General features: G+C 31.1%; 1 protein-coding gene across 1 annotated transcript in view; it reads right to left on the reverse strand.

The window, feature by feature from the left end:
* The window catches only part of LOC147068085 (netrin receptor UNC5C-like), a 278,146-nt gene that overhangs the window by 100,652 nt on the left and 153,566 nt on the right, over positions 1-23,928 (reverse strand). Inside the window, exons 5-6 of the mRNA XM_085953343.1 lie at positions 4,965-5,176; positions 4,028-4,106 (exon numbers count right to left, since the gene is read on the reverse strand). Of these exons, the coding sequence (XP_085809469.1) occupies positions 4,028-4,106; positions 4,965-5,176 (291 nt within the window). The remainder of the gene's footprint in view (positions 1-4,027; positions 4,107-4,964; positions 5,177-23,928) is intronic.

Below are 23,928 nucleotides of genomic sequence, written 5' to 3' on the forward strand. Positions count from 1 at the left end.
TGTCTTTTCAAGATGTTTTCGTTCATGGTTGGAATCATTAATTTTTAAGTGACAGGTTTTCTAAAATATATTGTCAGATTACGGGTGGGTTATTAAGTTACCGTTTTGCGGAAATAGAATAACAACTAAAATTTGATGTCAGTTGACAGGCTGTTGTCGTAAGATGAGGCTGTGCGCAATTTATACGATCGATTCGCCGCCTAAATATAACTTCGACTTTGACATTGTTTAGAAATTTGAACTGTAAGTATACAATGCACCGGGTTAAATTAATTCTTCTGTTACTTTAGCCTAGCAATAATAAGTTAAATTATAGTGTAAAAAAGTGAGAATTAATTAAAAATGTTTTTTAATATAATTTTATCGAGGCATTGATTGCGACCTGCTGTCATATTGAATCTTCTTCTCTGAGTGAGGGGCCGTTGTACAGATCCTCTCTTCAATCCTATTAAAAAAACTTTAGAATTTTACCAAGCTCTTACGTTTTACCAACATCCAAGGTACATCTGAATTCTACGACATTCTCAAAGACATCTGTGTCGCTCAAAATTGGGGTATTGTATCGTTTGAATGTAATATCCTGATGAATTTCACAATCATCGCAAAGCTACGTTATTAGCATTAAGAGCATACTTCAGTGAAACGGCAAATAATTTTCAACTATAGGTGCGACGAAATTTCGGACTGGCTGCCAATCGGAGAGTGAAAGTCGAGCTGTGAACACGTCAATTTGTTTTGTGATGGCGTCGGGGGAATTAATTCTTAAATCGTGTAAAGATGACTAAAAAACGTTACCCATTTACTTGAAAAAGAAAACATGTAAATGAATATATTATTATTATTACTAATAGAACAATAAACATAACATTAAATGGATGCATGTTGCATTTTTATGACAAATTATGTTTTGTTCTGCACGCGTCGTTTGCACAATCTTCGCGTCGCGTAGTCACGATCGTTTTAGACCGTGCCCCAGCTGAAGTATAGCCTTAAGGTATGAATATCACCAGGTTACTGGCGTTAAATAAAGGTGAACGAAAGTTGTGACAGAAATTACTATACGATACGTCGGATTCAAAAGATCGAATTAGTATTTCAAAGTAAATAAAAATTACTAAACATGTTATAGTATTTGCGACGATAAAAACAAACTAGTCCAATTTATAATAAGTCTATATAAAATTAGAACATAATACTTTCTTTTCTACGTGGATTCATGAAATGATGTGTTATTTATGAAAAATCCTTCAGTAATAAATTATTAAAATAATTTAAAATATGTTCTTAATGTAAAATAAAGGCTGTGTGAAGGTTTCTTAGTAAGTAGGTATTATTGTTGGAAAATTTATCACACGTGAATTAATTTGACATTTAAAGTAATGTTCGATGCTTTCTCGTTGACGTTTGAATAAATGGAATCGAAATGATTTTAACGATCTTTCGTAGCCATACTATTCAAAGTTGTACCGACAAATTAATCACATACACATGGCCACCAGCAATCACCTGCTCTTACGAGTGAGTATACCTACACAAATAAGATGCAAATAAATTATAATACTTTTAAATATCAAAATATGCGTGAGTTTTCCATACTGTACAGTGTACACGTATAGTGTACAGCATACATACTGTTATAAGACATTGTTAGATAATAATACGAGGGTGGGTCAATAATTCCTTAGAAAAAAGCATTAAAACAGTTTTTTTTTTTTTTTTTTTTATTTCTCAACATAATCTCCTTGGAGCTCAATACACTTGGTTAGACGTTTCTCAATTTTTTTTAAATCGTCAGAAAAATAAGTTTTCGGAAGGTCCTCAAAATAAGCATTTGTCCGATCGATGACTTCTTCATTTGAAAAAAAACGTTGTCCACTTAGCCATTTTTTTAAGTTTGGGAAAAGGAAAAAGTCACTGGGGGCTAAATCTGGCGAATACGGTGGGTGGTCGACCAATTCGAACTTCAATTCTTCAATTTTAGCCATTGATCGTAAACATGTGTGAACACGGGCATTGTCCTGATGAAAGAGGATTTTTTTCCTGTGTAAATGAGGCCGCTTTTCTTCAATTTCGTTTTTTAGCTGGTCCAATAAAGATGCATAATAATCCCCTGTTATTGTTTTTCCTTTTTCCAAATAGTCAACGAAAATAATTTCACGTGCATCCCAAAATACAGTAGCCATAACCTTACCAGCTGATTTTACGGTTTTCGCCTTCTTTGGACATGGTTTGTCTTCGCAATCCACTGCTTTGACTGTTCTTTCGTCTCGGGAGTATAGTGGTGTATCCATGTTTCATCTACAGTCACAAAGCGACGAAAAAATTCATCCGGATTGCGTTGCATGAGCGACAACAGGGCTTTAGAGGCCACCACCCTATTGCGTTTATTGTCGACTGTGAGCAAACGCGGCACCCATCTTGCAGAAATTTTTTTCATGCCCAATTTGTCATATAAAATAGAAATGACGCTACCTTTTGAGATCCCTGTAACCTCAATTATCTCACTCAACTTTAATCTTCGGTCACTTAACACCATATCGTGGATTTTATTGATCATTTCTGGTGTAGTCACCTCTACAGGACGTCCTGAGCGTGGTTCATCCTTTGTTGATGTACGACCACGTTTAAATTCATTTAACCAGTTATAAATAGTTGCAAGTGAAGGAGCAGATGTGCCGTGAACTAAATCCAACTCATTTTTTATTTCCTTTGCTGTTAACCCTTTTATATTAAAATGTTTAATAACAGCTCTAAACTCAATTTAACGTAATTAAAAGTAAACAAGCAAATTTTTTTTTTAAATGTACGAGAAACACATAACAACCCGACCAATCTGATTGAAACTTCGCAGCATACTGAATCGGTAGTGCCGCTGCATGAAAACAAACCGCTTACAGTACTAGTCGCGCCACCTGTCGGCTTTTCTAAGGACTTATTGACCCACCCTCGTATAAGACATGAATCAATACGTATGTTAATAACCGAAAAATTTCTCACAGTAATAGGTATGCTATAAATATTGTTAAATATTATTGTAAGGAATGTTTTTATATCAATAAAAATAAGGGTTGCCTTTAGAATAAGTACGGAATAGAACGATTTAATAACTATTGTGTAAATTTAAGAACTAGCTATTATTATTCTCACAATAATATATAATATAATATGTAATATTACAATATTGCATAAGGAATGTTTTTAAATCAATAGATCCTTATAGAAATACTTATTGTATATTATTATATAGAATAGTATATATTACTTTTGTACCAGAGTCCATACCGCTAAGTTATGTTAAATACTTGTTTACAATAAATTAATTGTCAATAAGTGAATTTAATATTTAAAGTATTTTAATAATATAAACTCGTTAATTACTAATTTTGGATAATTATTGCACTACGGTTAAACCGTGCTATAACAACACATAAAGGATAATTTAAAATAAACTATCAAATAAAACGATAGTATGAAAACTACCGTAAAGTTTTTAAATGACATAGTATACATTGACAAAACAGTGCACTTTGCTGAATTGCAATATTGTAACAGAAGTTTATCGTCCAAAATCTACATCGCATAATACGGTATTTCAGTGAAACCTCAAATAATTTCCAACTATAGGTGCGACGAAATTTTGGAATCGCTGGCAATCGGAGAGCGAACGTCGAGCTGTGAACACGTCAATTTGTTTCGTGATGGCGACGGGGGTATTAATTCTTAAATCGTGTAAAGATGACTAAAAAGCGTTACCCATTTACACGAAAAAGAAAACATGTCAATGAATATATTATTATTGTTACTGATAGGACAATAAACAGAACATTAAATGGACGCATGTTGAATTTTTATGACAAATTATATTTCGTTCGGCACGCGTCATCTTGCGCAATCCGCGCATCGCCTAGCCACGATCTTTTTCGACCATGCCTCAACTGAGGTGGCTTACGTTAAAATTAAAATTTAACGAAAGCCGTAGGTACAGTAAAATACTTTTTGACATGTTTTAACAATTGATTTTACGTACCATATACAGTTAACAATGCTGGTTCTGATATTCTCTTGCCCGCGACATTTTCAGCGATGCAACTGTAGTTTGCCATATCCTGGAAAAATACAAATAACTAAAATATTGAAGAGTTTTAAAGCTGGTAGTGTGGAGTGATGATTAAACTATTTTTTATTGTAGATACGAGTTTGATAAATAAGAAAAAACATATTGAAAATGCATATTCAGAAAAAACCGCAAAAACGTAGTTTAATCAAAAATCTTGAACCTAAAGAAATTTGAGGACACATTTTGTTGCTTGATATGCGAGTACTGCGACCACTTCTTTATATTATTTTTAACACTACAAAAAGCCATTAGATCCAGTGTCAGTAGTGTAGTCAAACAGTAATGTTATAGTAGAAGTGAAACAATCAAACATACAGACTTAAGAGAATCCAAGTTATGTAATTTTAATAAACACGATTAGTTTCTTAAATCTTGTATATATGTCGAATTGAAAAAAATGTATCAATTATGAATTAGTTTAATTATTTTAGATATAATATGATATTGATATATTATATAATTATATTTATTTAAACACCATACATTCTTAATGGCATAGTGATTTGCGCATTATACTATTTTATTTAATATGTAGTATAAATTATAAAAAATCCCGTATAAATATTTCCGTCTTGTCTATTGCTTTCTTGTATTCTTATGTATTATGTATCACAGTAGCCGAACGGCTTACGCGTCGGCCTATAATGTTATGGGTCCCAGGTTCGTATCCTGGGTCTGGAAACTACACATTGTTTTTCAATTTGGACCTAATAGATTGAGCTAGTGGCCAACATCCATTTCTCGTAGAAAAAAAAATCTGTTAATTCAACCTCCACCCTGTGGAGACATCCATATGCTCTTATTAGGATCGGACATGGTATTAAACAAAAAAAAATATATGTTATACCTGTAATGTAGCTTGTGAGACCAGTAGATGTCCTTCAGCTGAGACCAGCAATGTTGACGAAGCAGACGAAGACGTCGGTAACGGTGAACCGTTTTTGAGCCAATGGAGTTGTGCTGGAGGAGCGCCGGATGGACCGATACAACGCATTGCTGTTTGTCCATATACCTCGACGCTGGTTGCCATCGGCGGTGAGAGAAACTGCTTTCGAAGATCTGGAAAAATAAAATGAATAATTCGGTAAGATACAATAAAAAAAAACGTTTTAATACAAAACAATAAAAAAGTTGGATGCAGTAGATTAGTTTACTTATTTAAAAATAACACATAACAAAAAATATCGATATATCTTCTCAATAATGGCGAGGTTAATACGGACATTTATTTTTTTGCTTGTGTTAATTTGTGTTTATGGTAAGGGATCCGAGATAAGAAAATTAAAATTTTGTAAAGCATCGCCGCCAACAATAAACTTGTTTTTCTCGTATGTTTATGTATGTACTGTGAAAAACTGACGTGTATTTTCGTTTATTTTCATTTATTTGGAGTTCCATGTTTATCGCAGCTGATTTTCTGGATATTATTGTTGTAAGATATAAACGAGAATGTCACTAAAAGCAAGTTAAAAAAAATAATCTGCTATGGGTTATTAAACTAGATATATGATAAATCTAGAAAAAAGCTAGAAAAACCTATGTAAAAAGGTAAAAAAAAAATGTATATGGGGACTAAGAAAATAGAAAGTTTCTAAACTAATATAAATCTTTGAATTTCATTGAATTTGTATGTACTCTTAGTAATACGATAAGTTAATACAAACATGTAAAAAACATATAGATCTACGTTAAGTAGATAATCGCATTGATGACGAGTTTTCTTTGCTTATTGCATCGGTGTAAAGGAAGAAAATATGACCAAATGTTGTAGTATTTGTATAAAGTTCTTTATGTATGATCTATGCAATTTGGAACAATTAGGTACACTTAATTATATATTAATAAATTAATTCAATACATTGTCATCAGAATTATAAAATCTTGGTTGTATGAGCAGTAGGTGAAAATGCTGTGGACTAGTTAAATGTATGATAATATATTATATAAAATACATGCTACAAGTTAGGAGGTAAGGTTAGTAAAAAAAAACATGTTGTGTTTAAGTTGGCGATCAGTTTTCTTAAACCTGATGTTTATAACAGTGTGATAAATATAAGTAGGTAAAGCATTATTTGAGCATTTTTTTTTTAAAATTATTGAGTGATTTTGAAATTGTAGTTATATAATTATTATATATTTATCCAACGCGTATAGAAAGATAATTTACCATTTTTCAGATACGAGTTTTAACCGTAAGCCCAATTATAATACTGCATAAATAATATATTATGATATTTTCAAAAATAAAGTTATTTCTAAGGGTTCGTTGTTAAAACAAACAATATGAATGAATAGTTTTAGAGTCGTGTAGTGAAAGTTTGCTCTGTTAAAAACTAACCCTATAAATACTGCATTGTCAAAGTGAGCCGACAAAGCACCGTTTGTCGGAATTCAAAACAATAATAATCCAAGCGTAATCAATGAATGAATTTAATCGAAGCCATTGTTACGAGGACAATTAAATTTTACGCGATATCGGGAATTTCGCGGGAAGCTTTTGTACGACAGTTCCATTCGAAGTGGAATTCGAACATAAATCAGAATAATTTATACACAAATAGAAATGGAATTCCTTAATCCCTTCGGGGTATCGTTTATGATATGTGTATAAAGCAAATGGAATAAAAAAATATACATAGTCTGAAAAGATTGAATCGAATGGGTTTTGGAGGGAAAATATTTTTATAGCATTGTAAATTTAGAGTCGTTTTAAATTTACTGTAATCCCAGTGTTTTGTTCCATTTACTCTGGGATATATATTTTCCATGTGATATTCAAATGAAATTTTCATCGCACGGTGTTAACTCAAATATTAAAAAAACACGAATAAGTTTTATTGTTTTATGTGTAAGCAAAGTTTTTTTGCAAATATTCAAAATGTAGCTCAATAGCACAACATTGATGAAATTTAATAGATTAATTGCTGTGGCATGTTTAACCATAGTTATGTATTGTAGTTATGAACACCTACAATAAATAATTATGGGTACGTAAATGTTGTACGTATAATAGATTTTAATAATAGTAAGTATCTAGCTATTATGCCAACATATCATAATGTAATATATGTATCGTCTCATTATAATAATTCTTGAATCGTCAAAAACAACAGGGAGAATACATACGTAGCAAAGAAGTGCTTGTTTTTATCTTTATTTTCTCCCTTAATTATCTCAGAAAGTAAATCAATGAGACGTATATTTTTTATAATATCTAACTATGTGGAAGTCGACCATGGAATTGATTGGAAAATATTTCAGTACGATACTGTCACTCAAAACCATATTTGGAACACTTAAACACCAAAATTTTAATAGAATGTTTCTTTACCGCTTTAGCATCTGTGTACAAAATTTAATTCTTAGGATATACGGACAATATAATACAGACTTATATATAAAAAAACCTGTATAAAATTTAAATACAGGTGTAATACATAACTATAAGTATATATAGGCGGCTCTCGTGGTGAAGTGCGTAAAGCGCTGGCCTTACCATCTAGAAGCTCTGGGTTCGATGAGGACACAATATTATTATATTTATGTGGTTTCTCAAAGCCTGTGTATTTTTGATTGTTTCACTTATATTACTAAATACACTACTGCCATTGGCATATTGTAGTGTTCAAACAATAGGTGTCAATGTCAATATAAAAATAATAAAGTAATGAGAAAAAGACTCCGGTGTTTTGGTTACATATTATTTAGAAGACATACTGCCAATTATCAAGAGGTTGTTAGTAATTATCAAGGGTCGATATGGAAGAGAGAGATCCTTTAGTCGATGGTTAAATCAAGTAAATTACCCTACAGCCATCTGGGTTGTAGAATATGGAGATTGAAGGAGAAATATTACGACAGGAGTCTTTTAACGGAGTCACAATTTTCAAACAACGAAGAATGCGAACAATTTAATAATAGTTTAGTTTTATATGTTATAAATAAAGCAAGTGACCAATATTTTTGTATTTATTATTTTACGGTTTACAATTACTTTACTTACCTTACTTTTACATTTTTATAAACTGCTCACCGAGCACTAAAATATGTTTTAAAAAATATACCATTACTGATTAAATATTGAATTGTATGTTACATTATACAATAAGTAGATATTATCAATGTTAGATATGTATTTTATAATAATCTATAGTTATCTAAATACTCTAAACCAGTGAATCTAAAATTTATTAGTGTCTACACCATTTAAATCATAGAATTTTCGAAGATCTACCTACCCACAAGTTTTTTTATAATTCTCAATTTGTCCATATTTACCAAATTTATAATGTATAGTTCACCTAGGCTGCAAATATAAAAATTAAAAAATATCTATTATATATTATATATTTTTTGTTGTTGTAGGAATGCTGTTGGAAAAATACATATTATCTACTTAGGGTTTTTCATTGATTCTTATCGATTATTCGATGAAATAGTATGATATTTGGTTTACGGAGTGGTATTTTTGCGATGTTATAAACATATTTTTTAAGTAATGTTCGCAATAATGTAGATAGATCGTAACTACTAACCGTGAAAATATAAGCAATAGATAATAAATATAAAATTTTGGAGAATCTCTTAGTAAACAATGCCATAACATGAATATAATTATAATACTGTTATATAGTAATATATCGAATATTTCTGGAGGTGCTCTGTTTCTATAGCATCTATGGACCGCCACTGAAAGAAATGTATTATAATTCGTATTTTATTTGATTTACTCAGCGCACTTGCTCACATAAAATGGGACCGCAACGGTTTATTTTTTTCTATAACATTTAATGTAGATATTAAAATAAGGTACCAAAGTCGTTGCCATTAGACTATTTCTACGAGATAAAAATGTATCAATTAAATATTGAAGTTTTTATATTTATATCTTGTAGTGAAGGTAGTGCTGTTGCATCTGGTACAATACAAAGCCAAATTCAAATTTTTAGGATGTTTGCACTTTATTGTGTGTAAACATATCTTGCCACACACTGATTGAGAAGCTCTGGGCTCTACTTAACCTAACAAGTAGAACACGGATGTTATTTATGACACGCGATTGTATTATTTAAAGAATATCACATATTATGGTGTATCAAGTAAATCTATGTTTGTTACTAGGTAGTTACTTAAACCTTAATGCATTTGGCCTAAATATTAGTTCTAAATTATTCCGAAATCATTATTTCTATTATGATATACGTAGTTTATAGGTAAATAGTCTATTTCTACACATTATTATATATGCGGCTATTTGAAGAAAATACAAATAAACTCTCCATTTTCGAGCAGTTCACATATCGAGTTGTCAATAATAAATATGAGATTCGCCTACAAGAATACGATATCGCGTGTTTATATTGTTATTACGGCACTTAAACGCTTAAACTAAAGCCCTATTACGAAGTCAGCAACTGGATATCCAATAGAGACCTAACAAATTGACGGTGGACTGATTTTGTTGGAAAAATAATACATACCGATATAACCACTCGCCGACGAAACATACGAAAACCTAAAAATTTTAGCATAGTTTTGGTTTTCATCATTTATAATAGTGTTTAAACACACTTTTGATTTGGTAAATTTTGTAAAAAATAGTGGGTAAAGTATATCATGGTTTTCTAATGTGGACGCTACCACCTCCATCATATGGGGAGCGTTGCAGAGTAAATGAGGAAAAATAAATATTGAGCTCTCTCTAAACAATCCCACCAAACACCAGGGTAATCCTTAATGATGATCTAATTTTACTGATCAATATTTATAATTTCATACGTTTTATTCAATTTTATTAGTTTTATTTTTATTATTAAATCTCAAATTGTTATATTTCCAATTTCTATTGTGCTACAAATTAATCTTGAATAAGCGCAGATGCGATGTTTTTTAATATGCACGAATTACACAGAGCCAATTTGATTATTGTTACGGTTTCTATTCCCGACTCCGTTTATATAAAACCTTCTTTTTTTCTTCTTTCACTAATTTTAAAACTTTCTAATGTGGTATGTTTATATCTTTTTGAATTAAAAAAATACACAATGGTTGAATGAATGTGTCGGCTACATGAAAGTACACTTATAATTTTATTGTAAGCTGTGATAGAGTAATAATATTTCGGTTTTCACTGAAAAAAAAAATGAAAAGCGGGTGATGAACCGAAAAAGTTTCGAGTTTGTTAAGTATGTTGAAAATGTTAAGTTTAATAGAAGAAATTTGCTGACCGGTATTGATACAAATTTTAAACAATCTATGTGCTTTATGCAAAATTTTAGACTTACGTCAATATATCGATGAGTTAGTGCATTATTTCTAATGTCGTTGGTTAGTGCACGCTCCGGCTTAATATACTTATAAAAAAACGGAATTATAATATTCGAATGGAAGGTGAAATTGACATATTTTTTAGAATTTTTTCTCAATCGATTAATAAGTATTGATTATTTAATGCATACATTATATAGCTGTGATGCGTTTTATGTATAATAATATACATAAAACGCATCAATAAATTTTATATATACGAGGGTGGGTCAATAAGTCCTTAGAAAAGCCGACAGGTGGCGCGACTAGTACTGTAAGCGGTTTGTTTTCATGCAGCGGCACTACCGATTCAGTATGCTGCGAAGTTTCAATCAGATTGGTCGGGTTGTTGTGTGTTTCTCGTACATTTAAAAAAAAAAATTTGCTTGTTTACAAAAATGGAGAAAATTGAGTTTAGAGCTGTTATTAAACATTTTAATATAAAAGGGTTAACAGGAAAAAAAATAAAAAATGAGTTGGATTTAGTTCACGGCACATCTGCTCCTTCACTTGCAACTATTTATAACTGGTTAAATGAATTTAAACGTGGTCGTACATCAACAAAGGATGAACCACGCTCAGGACGTCCTGTAGAGGTGACTACACCAGAAATGATCAATAAAATCCACGATATGGTGTTAAGTGACCGAAGATTAAAGTTGAGTGAGATAATTGAGGTTACAGGGATCTCAAAAAGTAGCGTCATTTCTATTTTACATGACAAATTGGGCATGAAAAAAATTTCTGCAAGATGGGTGCCGCGTTTGCTCACAGTCGACAATAAACGCAATAGGGTGGTGGCCTCTAAAGCCCTGTTGTCGCTCATGCAACGCAATCCGGATGAATTTTTTCGTCGCTTTGTGACTGTAGATGAAACATGGATACACCACTATACTCCCGAGACGAAAGAACAGTCAAAGCAGTGGATTGCGAAAGGCGAACCATGTCCAAAGAAGGCGAAAACCGTAAAATCAGCTGGTAAGGTTATGGCTACTGTATTTTGGGATGCACGTGGAATTATTTTCGTTGACTATTTGGAAAAAGGAAAAACAATAACAGGGGATTATTATGCATCTTTATTGGACCAGCTAAAAAACAAAATTGAAGAAAAACGGCCTCATTTAAACAGGAAAAAAATCCTCTTTCATCACGACAATGCCCGTGTTCACACATGTTTACGATCAATGGCTAAAATTGAAGAATTTAAGTTCGAATCGGTCGACCACCCACCGTATTCGCCAGATTTAGCCCCCAGTGACTTTTTCCTTTTCCCAAACTTAAAAAAATGGCTAAGTGGACAACGTTTTTTTTCAAATGAAGAAGTCATCGATCGGACAAATGCTTATTTTGAGGACCTTCCGAAAACTTATTTTTCTGACGGTTTAAAAAAAATTGAGAAACGTCTAACCAAGTGTATTGAGCTCTAAGGAGATTATGTTGAGAAATAAAAAAAAAATACCAAAATAAAAACTGTTTTAATGCTTTTTTCTAAGGAATTATTGACCCACCCTCGTATTATGCAACATCTGTTTACTAACCCTTCGATATTTTCAACACTCTTCTCGGTTTACCTGCCTCTCCAGGTCCAGACCACATTGGCCGCAGGGAAAATGAATTCTGAAAAATATTCGTGGTATTTGATCAGGACGATTGAATAGGACGAGAAAAAGTTCTCCCTAAATGAACGAATTAAATCAAGAGTGCCATAGAATTTCCACAAACAGATGTTGAGTGATGACAAGAGAATAATTAGAGTCGAGTAGTGAAGAATGCTGCTGTTTGATGGCCAAATAATTAAGTCACGATTATTGGACGAATTTTCTTAAAATACTTAATTTCTAAAAGTTTTCGGTAACAAGGTTAACTGATTACAAGTTTCAGCGGGTCTATTCTATACACAAGCCTGCTTTTGGTCCGCTACGGCAGCTAAATAGGATAGGAAAGTATTGAATTATTAACACTTATTGTAACAATTACAATAAGTTAGCCGTTTGAACTATCAAAACTGTCTATCTCAGTCTAAAATTTATCACATGGTCGAGAGTTGCTGTTAAAACATGGCACTTATTGTAACAATTATAACTAAATTATTGTAATTGTTACAATAAGTGTTAATAATTCGATGCTTTCCTACCCTATTTAGCTGTCGTAGTGGACTGAAAGCAGCTTGTGTATAGAATAATAATGTGAAAATTTTAATACAAACATTTTATAACAATAATTAATACATTTGTTATACCTTAATGTTGAATAAGATTCTAGTGTATAGGATTTAATTAATAAATGCCATTAGTGCCAAGTGTTGGTATAAATGTTATCGAGTTGTGTATTGTGGGTATGTTGATAAACAATACCACGAAACAAAATAAAAGTTTACGCTTTAATTAAACGCTCCGAAACCTAAAAAGTGAATTCTTAAACTTTTAAGATCATTAAAAACAGATTTCTGAGTTATTTTTAACAGATTAAATTCCCGACAGAACAAATGCCAGACTTCGAAAACCTTACTTGAAGCTTTTCTTAATTTATTTAGCTCAATTGGGTTTAGTTTGTTATTCCGAGACAGATGCAATCGCAGTAAGAAGCATGCCATGACACGTAATTCCTCGCGTGTTCGACTCTCATGTGAATGTGATATCTTAAGTTTGTACGATTGAATTCGACTAACAACTTAAACAAAACTATAAGACATTATAAAAGTTTCGTGCTAACATCTGAAAAAAAACGAATGAAAAGGTCTGACGGGATCTTTGTGAATAAAGTATATTGGATCTTGAGAACATGTGTAATAGTGTGATATCTGCGAATCCCAATATAAAAATTAACAATTAAATTAGTAGGTATGATATTACTAAGTTAAGTACATATTGAGTGAGTAATTTGAATGTAGTTAATTGATTAACCATGTCAGTATCTCTGGTTAAGCATGCATTATAACTGTGAACATTTGGAACATGTTTTGAGATAAGAGCTTTTTTATAGTAGGTACTATCCCTTTACATGTTCTTTAACCGTTATAATTATTATGTAATTTGTTAGATGTTGATTTTTAGATTTTATGTAGAAATTTCAATATCAATCACAACGTTGACAGGCGTTGTAAATAATTATGTCACACATGTTATATTGATATGGATCCCATGGATAAAATGATATCAAAACTATCGCTAATGCATCGGGAAACATTGACTTTTTATGGTATGATTTAATTATTAGCAATGGAAATTAGGCTATTGGTTTCAAAGCCGGTAACTTTTATATTCCACCATTTTAAATAACCGTTAAGTACCTGCATTTAGGACTACAAATAGAATATTAATTTCTTTTGGCAAACATATTGGTAAATAATTAGAAAAAGCGAATAGTGAAATAAAATGTTCCTGATGTCATTAAAATTAATGAAAAATCATCATTAAAATTTCGGCTGATATTAATATTCTCAACTATGCGATAAACATGCGGTTCACTAACAAATGGTGCAGGATTTGGTATTTTATGAATACACAGAGTACGATGGAAAAGTAGTTACGAAACCAGAACCAAGAATAACATAATACCTATATTAAAAAATGATTTTATCGATTTGAAACTAATAGCCTCAAATAGTAAAAATACAATAAATTTCTTTGAATTACATTTATGTTTGAAATCAGTCGTAGTTTATTTCTATATCAGTAGCCAAAAGTAATAAAAAACTTACTTGTTTGAAAATCACTGTAGTTCCTTTACGTAAAGACTTTGTTTTACATATAATATTTTGCCGCATAAAAAATACATACAATGTTGACAGGCATATTGATTATAACAATACATACCTATATAGGGCATAGGTAAATAAGTTGTGCAGTATAGTTTTTAATTCTAAAACAAAGATTTAGAGATTATGTACAAAAGAGCTGATTGATATATTATAGTTTCAGGGGTAATTTTAGTAAAAATCTTAACAACTAAACGAATTGACCAATAAAATTAACATAAATGAACACTTTTACATTAATGATTGATCTATTAAGAAGTTGCTCAATTTAAATAATTGACGATCGGCAAAACGAATTGTCTAATTTAGTAATTTGAATGTTGTTGCATAGCGTAAAGGAAATCGTGCTTCAATTTAAATGCAAAATATTATGAAAATAAGAATTTTCGACATTGAATGGCAGGTAATTACCGGTGCGAACCTCCGGGCCTTAAAATACTCCGTACCTACGTCCATTTTACGGAATGCCATTCCTCAACAAGTATTTATGCGTGCACCCATTTGTAGAATATATTAAGTATTAAGACATTATTTCTCAACATTTTTTACCTGTATGGTAAGCTTTAATTAGGGAGCTATGTAGTTTAGAAGATTAGAATAGCTGACAAAATCTTAAATCAACCAAAACAGATTATTTATCATTGTTACGTATGATATAAAATTGCGCGATTAAACGAAACGGGTATTGGTTATTTCATGGGTTTCATGGGCTGAAAGGGCGCTAGAATAATGGCCTGGGTTTAGGGGGCGATCAGCAAAGTAAGACAAGCACACATCGCAAATTTTCTTTGATTGTAAAAAAGCCTTTTTACTTATTATTTACTTCAAGACTAATTTTAAAATATGCTTTGCGATTTGTTATAATGATGCTTGATATAATTAAATGATAATTCACGTGTATACTTTTAGTATATTATTATTTTTAATGTGTTATCTGACTCTAATAAAAACAGCTATTTATTCAACACAGCAAGGGGTCAAAATATGTTGCTTGGTGGGACTGAGATGATCAATGTCGATAACCTAATAATTAAATTTATTTAATAATGTAAATCGCTAAAATTCACGGAGTAATAATATTAATATTGATTTTACGTCATGGAACTCTGGGGCTCCGGGGCTCCGGGGAATTTCGTTTGGAAAACGCTGCTGTAGAGCATCATACTGCCCTTAATCTTGTAGATGTGTAAGGGGGGTCGGCCAAAAATCCTAGTTTAGGGGCCCACTTCAAGAGAAATTGTTAAAACATTATATGTGGAAAAAGTACAATAAAAATAAAATAATGGATGATAATATTTGTATGTTATTAGTTATTTAACTAGGGTGGTGATCATTGTACAATTATAATATAGTAACAAGTAGGATAATAAATGACTATTTTATCATTTCATCGTATACAATAATAGTTATACTGACATATTCACAGAAAAGATAGTACTTTGTACTTTGTAATAAAATCCAAACAAAAGGTTTAACGATGTTCAAATATTTAATGAGATGGCATTTTTATTTTGTGGATGGCATCAAACGCCCTCTTGGGGCATTACTCGCAATCTTCAGCGCTGGGAGACGATAAAAGAATGGAATAATAAAATCATAATTCATGCAAATGGTTCATGATGCGGAATTTATTGGACTTGCACATTACATTTTCATTTTATCGACGTAAAATCGATGCGCTGTTTTATTCTTTAAATGCATCTCACGTTTTTATAATAATCTCATTAACATTAACTAATATAAATGTTTGGAAAATTTTTCATCTAATTATCTACGTGTACTCTAATTTTTTACTAATGCCATGTATCTACTATTTAAAAAAATAACATCCTAGCTAACACTTTTATTATTGAAAACAAACAGTTAAATATTATTATATTACATTGAGGATTGTATCGAGAATTAATAAATTATAAAGAGAAACAATAATAATGATAACAGTTTAAAATTAAACGATATAAGTACATTATTATAAACCAATAAAATAATAATTATAAAACTATTGATATGCTAGGTTTCCCAAGTACCTATATAAAATACCTCTTCCAGTTCCCTGGATACCTCAATTACCTCTTTGGATTTCTATGCCTATTCACTATCTCAGGTACTTGATTAAACTATTAATTTTTTTTATCCAAAAACCTACTTTTCTTGTTGGTATTTTCATTTATGCTAGCTTTCCCACGTTATACCTACACCCGAAAAAGCAGAGAAGGAAAAATTTACATAAATTTGATCCACGATTTTTAAAATGATAAAAAAGGTTAGTAATAGATTATTAGATTGATTCGTTGAATTCAAATAATTGTTATTTTCAATATAAAATGGCATTTTTAACCATGTTTGATCACACAGAATCATTATGGGCTGGCCTATAAAGAGTGGAGTATGTATGAACAGATATTTTTTTTTTGTTGCGAAAAATGGATGTTAGCCACTTGCCCACTTGTTCAATATATTACTAAATAACATGTAGTGCTGCTAACCATAGTATAATTATGGCACAATACTATAATTTGAATTACGCGAAAAATGTAAATTAATATAATTTTATGCTAAATATGCAAAAATACCATACGTTTGAAGGATTCAAGATGAAAGATATTCCTGTACTTATTGTTTTTTTAGAAATAGTATAATTTTTACAGTTTTGTAGGTACTATAATCATTATAAAAAAATATGGTAACAATGATCCAAATACATATCGAAAACATCCTGGATTTGAACCTGGGATCCACGTCATTATAAATCGATGCGGTAGCCGCTCGGCCATCGTGACTAATGAAATGCGTTGATCAATTAGGTTAATTTCAGTTTTAATTCAATTATCAAAACAAGATGGGAGAGAAATAACTATAAAACATAACTTCAATTTTATGTGTATTTTATTATTCATATGTTTCGAACATGTAAAGAGTAGTTTGGTAAGATATCAATTCGTAATGTCGATATCGAATCGTCAGTAACGGATTGGAATTGTTTGTCATGGGAAAACTAAATATAACTAGTAACTACGTATATATGTATAACTGGGTATTAGTAATTATTTTATTATAAAGTAGTCAGATTAGTTTAACTTGAAAGTAAGAAATAATGAGGAAAAATTCTTATTAATCTTGTGGCGATAAGAAGTAAAATAAAAATGTATTCAGTTTATTATCATTATACATATATCAAATAATGAGTCAATATGAGGATTTTATGTCTTCAAAGCGAAGTAAAAGAGGACGTCCAGAATGATCTGTATGGCCGGGAACTGTAATTGGATAAGACTATCCTTCCTGCTTCTCACGAGTTGTGTTCTTGTGTAGTTTATGTCGAGCACAGAACTGCATTTGAACTTTACGTTACTGCTAACTAAATGTGACGCGATGCAGTGTTTTTCCTGCTCTTAGATCTCTACTGAAAATCTTAGTTCTTTTACTTCGGTAATGTGCGCTCGCGTAGAACGAAGGCAGTGTGCAGATAAGATTTTTTCCATTTAAAAACCTGACCCGTTATTATAGTGTAAAACTTTATGAAAGTTTTACGGCAATATTTCATTTTATGAAAACAAAACCATTTCATTTCTTATAAAAGATATTATATCACGTAAGGTAATTGTAAAGCAGTATGCAAGAAAAAAATATTATGCAGTAATGGACATCAAAGATATTTTTTCAGAAATTATTTTATAATACAACCCAAATTAACTATTGATGGATTTTTTTTGAAATCTTATGTATCATTTAATATGGTGTTGAGAATTATTGTGTATTAAGAGTCCTCTATCTACTTGTTGAGTAAATTTTGCAATAGTTTTTTTTAAGTTCTAATGGGTATGTTCTCATTATCTTCTACGTGGAATCTTTGTGGTATACCTGAAGTGGAATGTATAAAAGAAAATATGAATATTATTACTAGATACTATAAAATATTATAAATATATTTTTAATTAACTATTTCTTTTATTCAACGAATAATTCACAAGATTTAAGAATGTACCGATCGCAACCGATTGCCAATAGTAGCTTGATTTGGAAGAGCGCTGATGAGCAGGTATTATACAAGGCCAATAGTTAAAGTTTGTCGTAATTAGTATGTCACCTAGTAGCATAGTGGACAATGCGCGGACGGGGCGTAAACCCAAGAGATGCAGGTTCGATTCCTGCCGGGTGTCTTACTTTTTTCAAAAAGATATTTTCTATTGGTTATAATATATTTTCTCAGAAGTGTTTTACAAAATTATGTATGTTTTATAAATATATGTTAGTATCGTGTTTATTAAGTAGGTATCTAGGTAGTTTTAGTAATATGAGTTAACTATTAATTATTTCGGCTATAGCATATATAGCTATATAGCTATACTATAATACTATAACATATAATTTAATTTATGAAACATTTCGTGAATTATAAAGTTAAAGGAATACGTATTCAGTAATTAATATAATTAAACCACGAAAAGTAGTTCAGTATACCTAATATTTTTGTAATGAGTTGGATCAAGACCCTACAAAATTCAGGACATTTGGCTAATTAGGCTATAATTCCGTCCTAGGTCAGTACCATCTATATGTAGTAAAAGTATATGTAAGTAGAGCATAAGTATATAGTAAAGTATTAAAATAAAGTCTTGAAAACATAATTTCATATAAATATATATAAGTATCAAATGTAATTATAATAAAATATTTAAAAGTAAGTATCTACCCTGTTTATCATATAATAATATGTACTATAGACTATTTTTAAAATATGCACAACATTGATCCGGAAGAAATATGGTTTCAACAGGATGGCGATAAATGAAATTGTATGTTTTTAAAGTGATGGACGTGTTAATATTGTGAAAAACAATGTAATATTAAAACACAAAAACTATAATAACTTATAGATCGTTATGCGAACATAATATTCCTCATATCATTCATTATCAAAAGAATGTACCTATGTGGCAAATAAAGATGGCATATTTCATGACTCAAGAATCCCGGCAAAGGTCCATTGAACTAAAGTTCTGATGGTGTCCGCCTTTCGATAAGTGGTGGCAGAAAAAGATGAATATATATAATAAATTCTTCATTTTATCGAATGTATAGGAATAATTATTGAGACTAATCCATATTTGTACAAGCTGTCATAAACACAATGAATATCGAATTACGTGAAGTTTACTTTAAAGATAAACAAACACGTAATATTTCTGCAGCGTATACCGAATAACAACACTTCTCATATTACCTATTGCATAACAATCCCTATTTAAAAGCTTAGGTACAATGGCATAATATTGTAAGTGAAGAGGTTTATTTTCTTGACTTGTGCATTAGTTAAAAATGCTTCTTGAGTAATTCGATCCTAATTCAAATAATCTCCCGCCTATCCTGTCGTTGGATATAATCCGCCTACCCACTGTCTCATAAACTCCCAGACATCCTAATTATGTGACAGACCTCCAAACAAAATCGAAACCTTGCGGCATATCTGACATAGAAAAGAGAAAATCCATCGCCTAAGCTAGTTTCACGTTAGGAACAAATGAAGAATACCTTTCTATTTAACAAGATTTGGTGAAAAGCATATGGAAGTGTATGGTTTAGTTTTAGTCTTCAGGGAAAACTTGTACTGGCTAGAATATAGATAAGCACTCAAGTTAGTTCAATACCAAATTAATGTTTGAGAATCATGAATATATTTGAGTTAAGCGTCAAATATAATATTATCATGCACGTCGCGTACTATCACGTGAAGTCACAGTAAGCTGCTGTTATGGGAAAAAGTGTGTAATGTCATTTTTCTTGGTGCTTAAAATATTATCAGACTGATGCTCCCATCCCGTAGCACATTTTGAACCTTTAAACGAACATTGTTAGTTCTGCTCAAATCTGCCGAAATCACCAGAACAATAATGAGGTCACCTCACCCGTACCGCACTGCATCTATACTTGCTTGACTCAATGAACATTTTTTTTTATCATTTTCTACATGCCTACACATTTTTGACTCATGTCAAAATCGCGTGTTTTTTGTTTTTAGCGGTTCTGACTATGTATTTTCTATAATAATATAGTCTATTACCAAAATCTATGTTCTGCAGGTTGGGTTCTGTTCAAAATATTGTCTATGATTGTGTTGGGTCACTAGTGTGGTGTTCGATGTGTAGGTTGAGGATGATGATAATGACAAAGTCTACGATGTAGCAGGGTGAAATTTATTAGGAGCGTATCGGTACAATAGTATATTATACATGATAGTTACTAACTAAGTACTCGGATTTGAGTGACATTGAGATAAATTATTCTTCGTTATTTATACAATAAAAGGTAGTACATTAACATTAAATTCTGTTACATAATCATATTGAACTAAATATAGAATCAGCGTTTTAAATTGAGTGGCGAAATGAAATATTATTTGTTATTACCGTTGTATGAAAATACTATGAAAAATGATTATTCAGCTAATACACCGTAATGGTATAATGTGCTGTTATATGATGTAATAATACACCATCTCTAATTTCACCAATCGACTTGCTGGTCTAGCTGAGTTCTTTACTGGAAATGGATTCGCTGGGAATATATTACTGCAAAGTAATTTGATATTTTTATAAACAATAGATATTCGATCGCTTATTATTTTGCAGCTACAATTGTAATATCGCAAGTAATTTTAACGTACGCACACGTAGAAACTGTTAAAATTAATTGAAATTAGCATAAATAATGAATAATAATTCAAAATAATAATACATTAGAGTTGGCACTCTAAATCATTGAATTTACAGAGATGGTGATCGTTCAAATATTTAGCAAAATGACGAAACCATATACTAATTTTGTCACCGTGACAGTGTGACAGTACGCGAAGTGCATCATTATGTAATTGAAGTATTAGACGCACACTATAGTTAGAAGCAATAACTGGTGCTTTTTTTACTTAAAAACTTAAATGGTTAACTGTCCAACCGAGCTATGATACTGCTCTCACTTTTTGACATTTATGATCAGTATAGTTTAGTAAATTAATTATCATGATTAGACTCATGCTTGAAGAATGCTACCAAATTATCTAAAGTTACTTTGAAAATCAGTCGTCGATTCGTGCAATTTATAGACGACTTCATGATTTTTATGGAACACACAATCATTGTCCATCTGAGAAAACCATTTGTTTGATAAATTCCATGTCACATGCTCTCTAAATGATGTAATAAGACAAATAAGTCAAAGGAATATGTGTACTTAAGGCGCTGTAAACGAAAGTGTGGAAGAAGATACTAATAATTGATCTGGCTGATGCAGGAATTAAAGCGGATTAACGAATTTGTTAATTAAGACCATGGCCCCCACATCCTGAAGCGGGCCCCCAGGCTAGGATCTTTAACGGCCCCCCTACCCATCGCTAAAGATAAAGGCGATGTGACGCTCTACAGTAGCGTTTTCCAAATGGTGTACGCGGTAAAATTAATGTGTACCTATATTTAGTGTTTTTTGTATATTTGAATTTATTTATTTGAATTATGGAGTTGTCAAGTATCGATACACAATTAAAAATTGTATCGTAAATAACATTGAAGATAAATAGCGCCTTTTAGCGACTTTTTTTTACTATTCGAGAGAATTTGTGATGTGTGTTTTAATTACTTATCTGGTCGATTCGCCACGCCGGACCCTTCCTGAGCCCGGGCCTCCAGGTTAGAGCCCTGTCAGCCCCCCTTTGTGGGGGCCATGATTAAGTCCCATCAAGAAGAGACCCTATATACTTCACTTCGTCCTCAAAAATGTACCGTTTGGTGCGGTTTACACGCTGGTGATATCCTCGAACGTTAAATTCATATAATTATTAATTTCATAATTTTTACAGCGATTATTATGTGATATTTTTTTAATAAGCTAGTGAATCCATCCGCGCGTTGTAATTTTATTGTCCAGGCGGTAAATTGACCGGGTGAGTATGTACTATGCAGCTAAGAATAGAATAATACGTCTTCTTATAATATGAGTGTCTTTGAATAGAATGGCAAGCAACCGTTGGTTAAGTCGGGATAAAAACTTCGACTGCAGTAGAGTAGGGAAGGTGTCTTGAAAACGATAATTAACCCAAATCCTCTCCAGTTGCAGTTGTGTGGCCTCGAGTATCGTCACTAGACGCAAGTACTGGCCGCTACTCAAATGCCAGTGGTTTCCTCAGAAAGTTTTACCAATATAATTACCAATTGAATTAGCCATAATTTTTTGTAGGATAGTAGTTATTAATTATCATACAACGGGGGCTGTTTATTTAGGTACTGCATCAGTGTTTACTTGACAAAATACGTGGTTTGGTAAATTCAAAATATATTAATAATACATTGATACGTCATTAATCGGATCTTTATTTAGCTATATATTTTTTCATATTATACGCGGCGTAAATGTGAACTCTGCCATTCTTGGTGGTGTTGGAATGTGTGTCTCTAATAATTACCTTAGGAATCGAGGGCATCCGTTGTTTGTTCTCCCAAGGTGCAGAACTAACCTGCCATTAGTAATGCCAATTGGGAGGGCAATAACCATGTTAAATGAAATCGCTTCGGATATTGATATATTCCACTTACGTGAGGGTGAATTTAGGTGGACGTTGTTTTATAAGTTTTTAAGATAGGGTCTAGCAAAGTTCACTATGTGTGCTGCCATCTACTTTTATTTTTGTTATTTTATTTCTTTTCTTATTTTATTTCTTATCTTGTTACTTATTGTATTATTAACTCACATGTCTCTGTATTTTTGTTTTAAAAATTGTTAACACTTATTTTATGTCATGTCGTGAACGCTTTAAATTTATAATTTGTTATGTTCATTATATGTAAAATAAATAAATTTGAATTATGTTAATTCCATATTGATATATTATTTAATTCAAAAAGAAGAACTCAAAAATTGTTAACACTTATTTTATGTCATGTCGTGAACGCTTTAAATTTATAATTTGTTATGTTCATTATATGTAAAATAAATAAATTTGAATTATGTTAATTCCATATTGATATATTATTTAATTCAAAATGAAGAACTCATATATATTACGACATTACTCATTTACGATATTTATTTATTAGGTATTTATTTCTTTATATGAATATTATTTTATTTTATTGCTATGTTTTATATATTATTATATAGGTATCCACTTATTTTAGAATTTATGTAAAGACAATTTTTTATGTTACTGTTTGTATTTTGATAGATCCACCCATTGCAGGATACAGATTTCTCACCTCGACTTCCAGTATTTTATAATTGTATGTGTGTATATTGTTTACAATACATGCAAGTTTTTAAAATATTCAGAAGAAAATCATTTTTTTGAACCATTGTAAAATATCCCATAAAGAAGTTTCAAAAATTTCAAAAGTAATAGATTTATAATAGTGATAATAGTGCAAATATTAAAATAGGAATATAGACTAAAAAACCAATTTGTACAATTTCACAGATTTATTAAAACATAATATATATAACGAAATATATAAGAATAAAGAAAAAAATCTATGCCACATTTAAATATTTAAATATGCTCTTATAATATGATAAATAAACAAATATTTTATAACTCGATATTTAATCCAATTACCATTGTAGACTGTAAAATGGTATTAGTCTCAATTTTTTTATACCGAATAGAATAAATAAATGTAATATAACCCTTGATTCATCATTAGGGATGCCAATGTGAGTTGTATTAACTAACCCCTTGCAAGTGGTGTAGGGCGCGAGGCTTAGT

Source organism: Rhyacophila brunnea, unplaced genomic scaffold (assembly GCF_057557595.1).
Source record: "Rhyacophila brunnea isolate RB1 unplaced genomic scaffold, BYU_Rbru_1.0 scaffold_3, whole genome shotgun sequence".
NCBI lineage: Eukaryota > Metazoa > Arthropoda > Insecta > Trichoptera > Rhyacophilidae > Rhyacophila > Rhyacophila brunnea.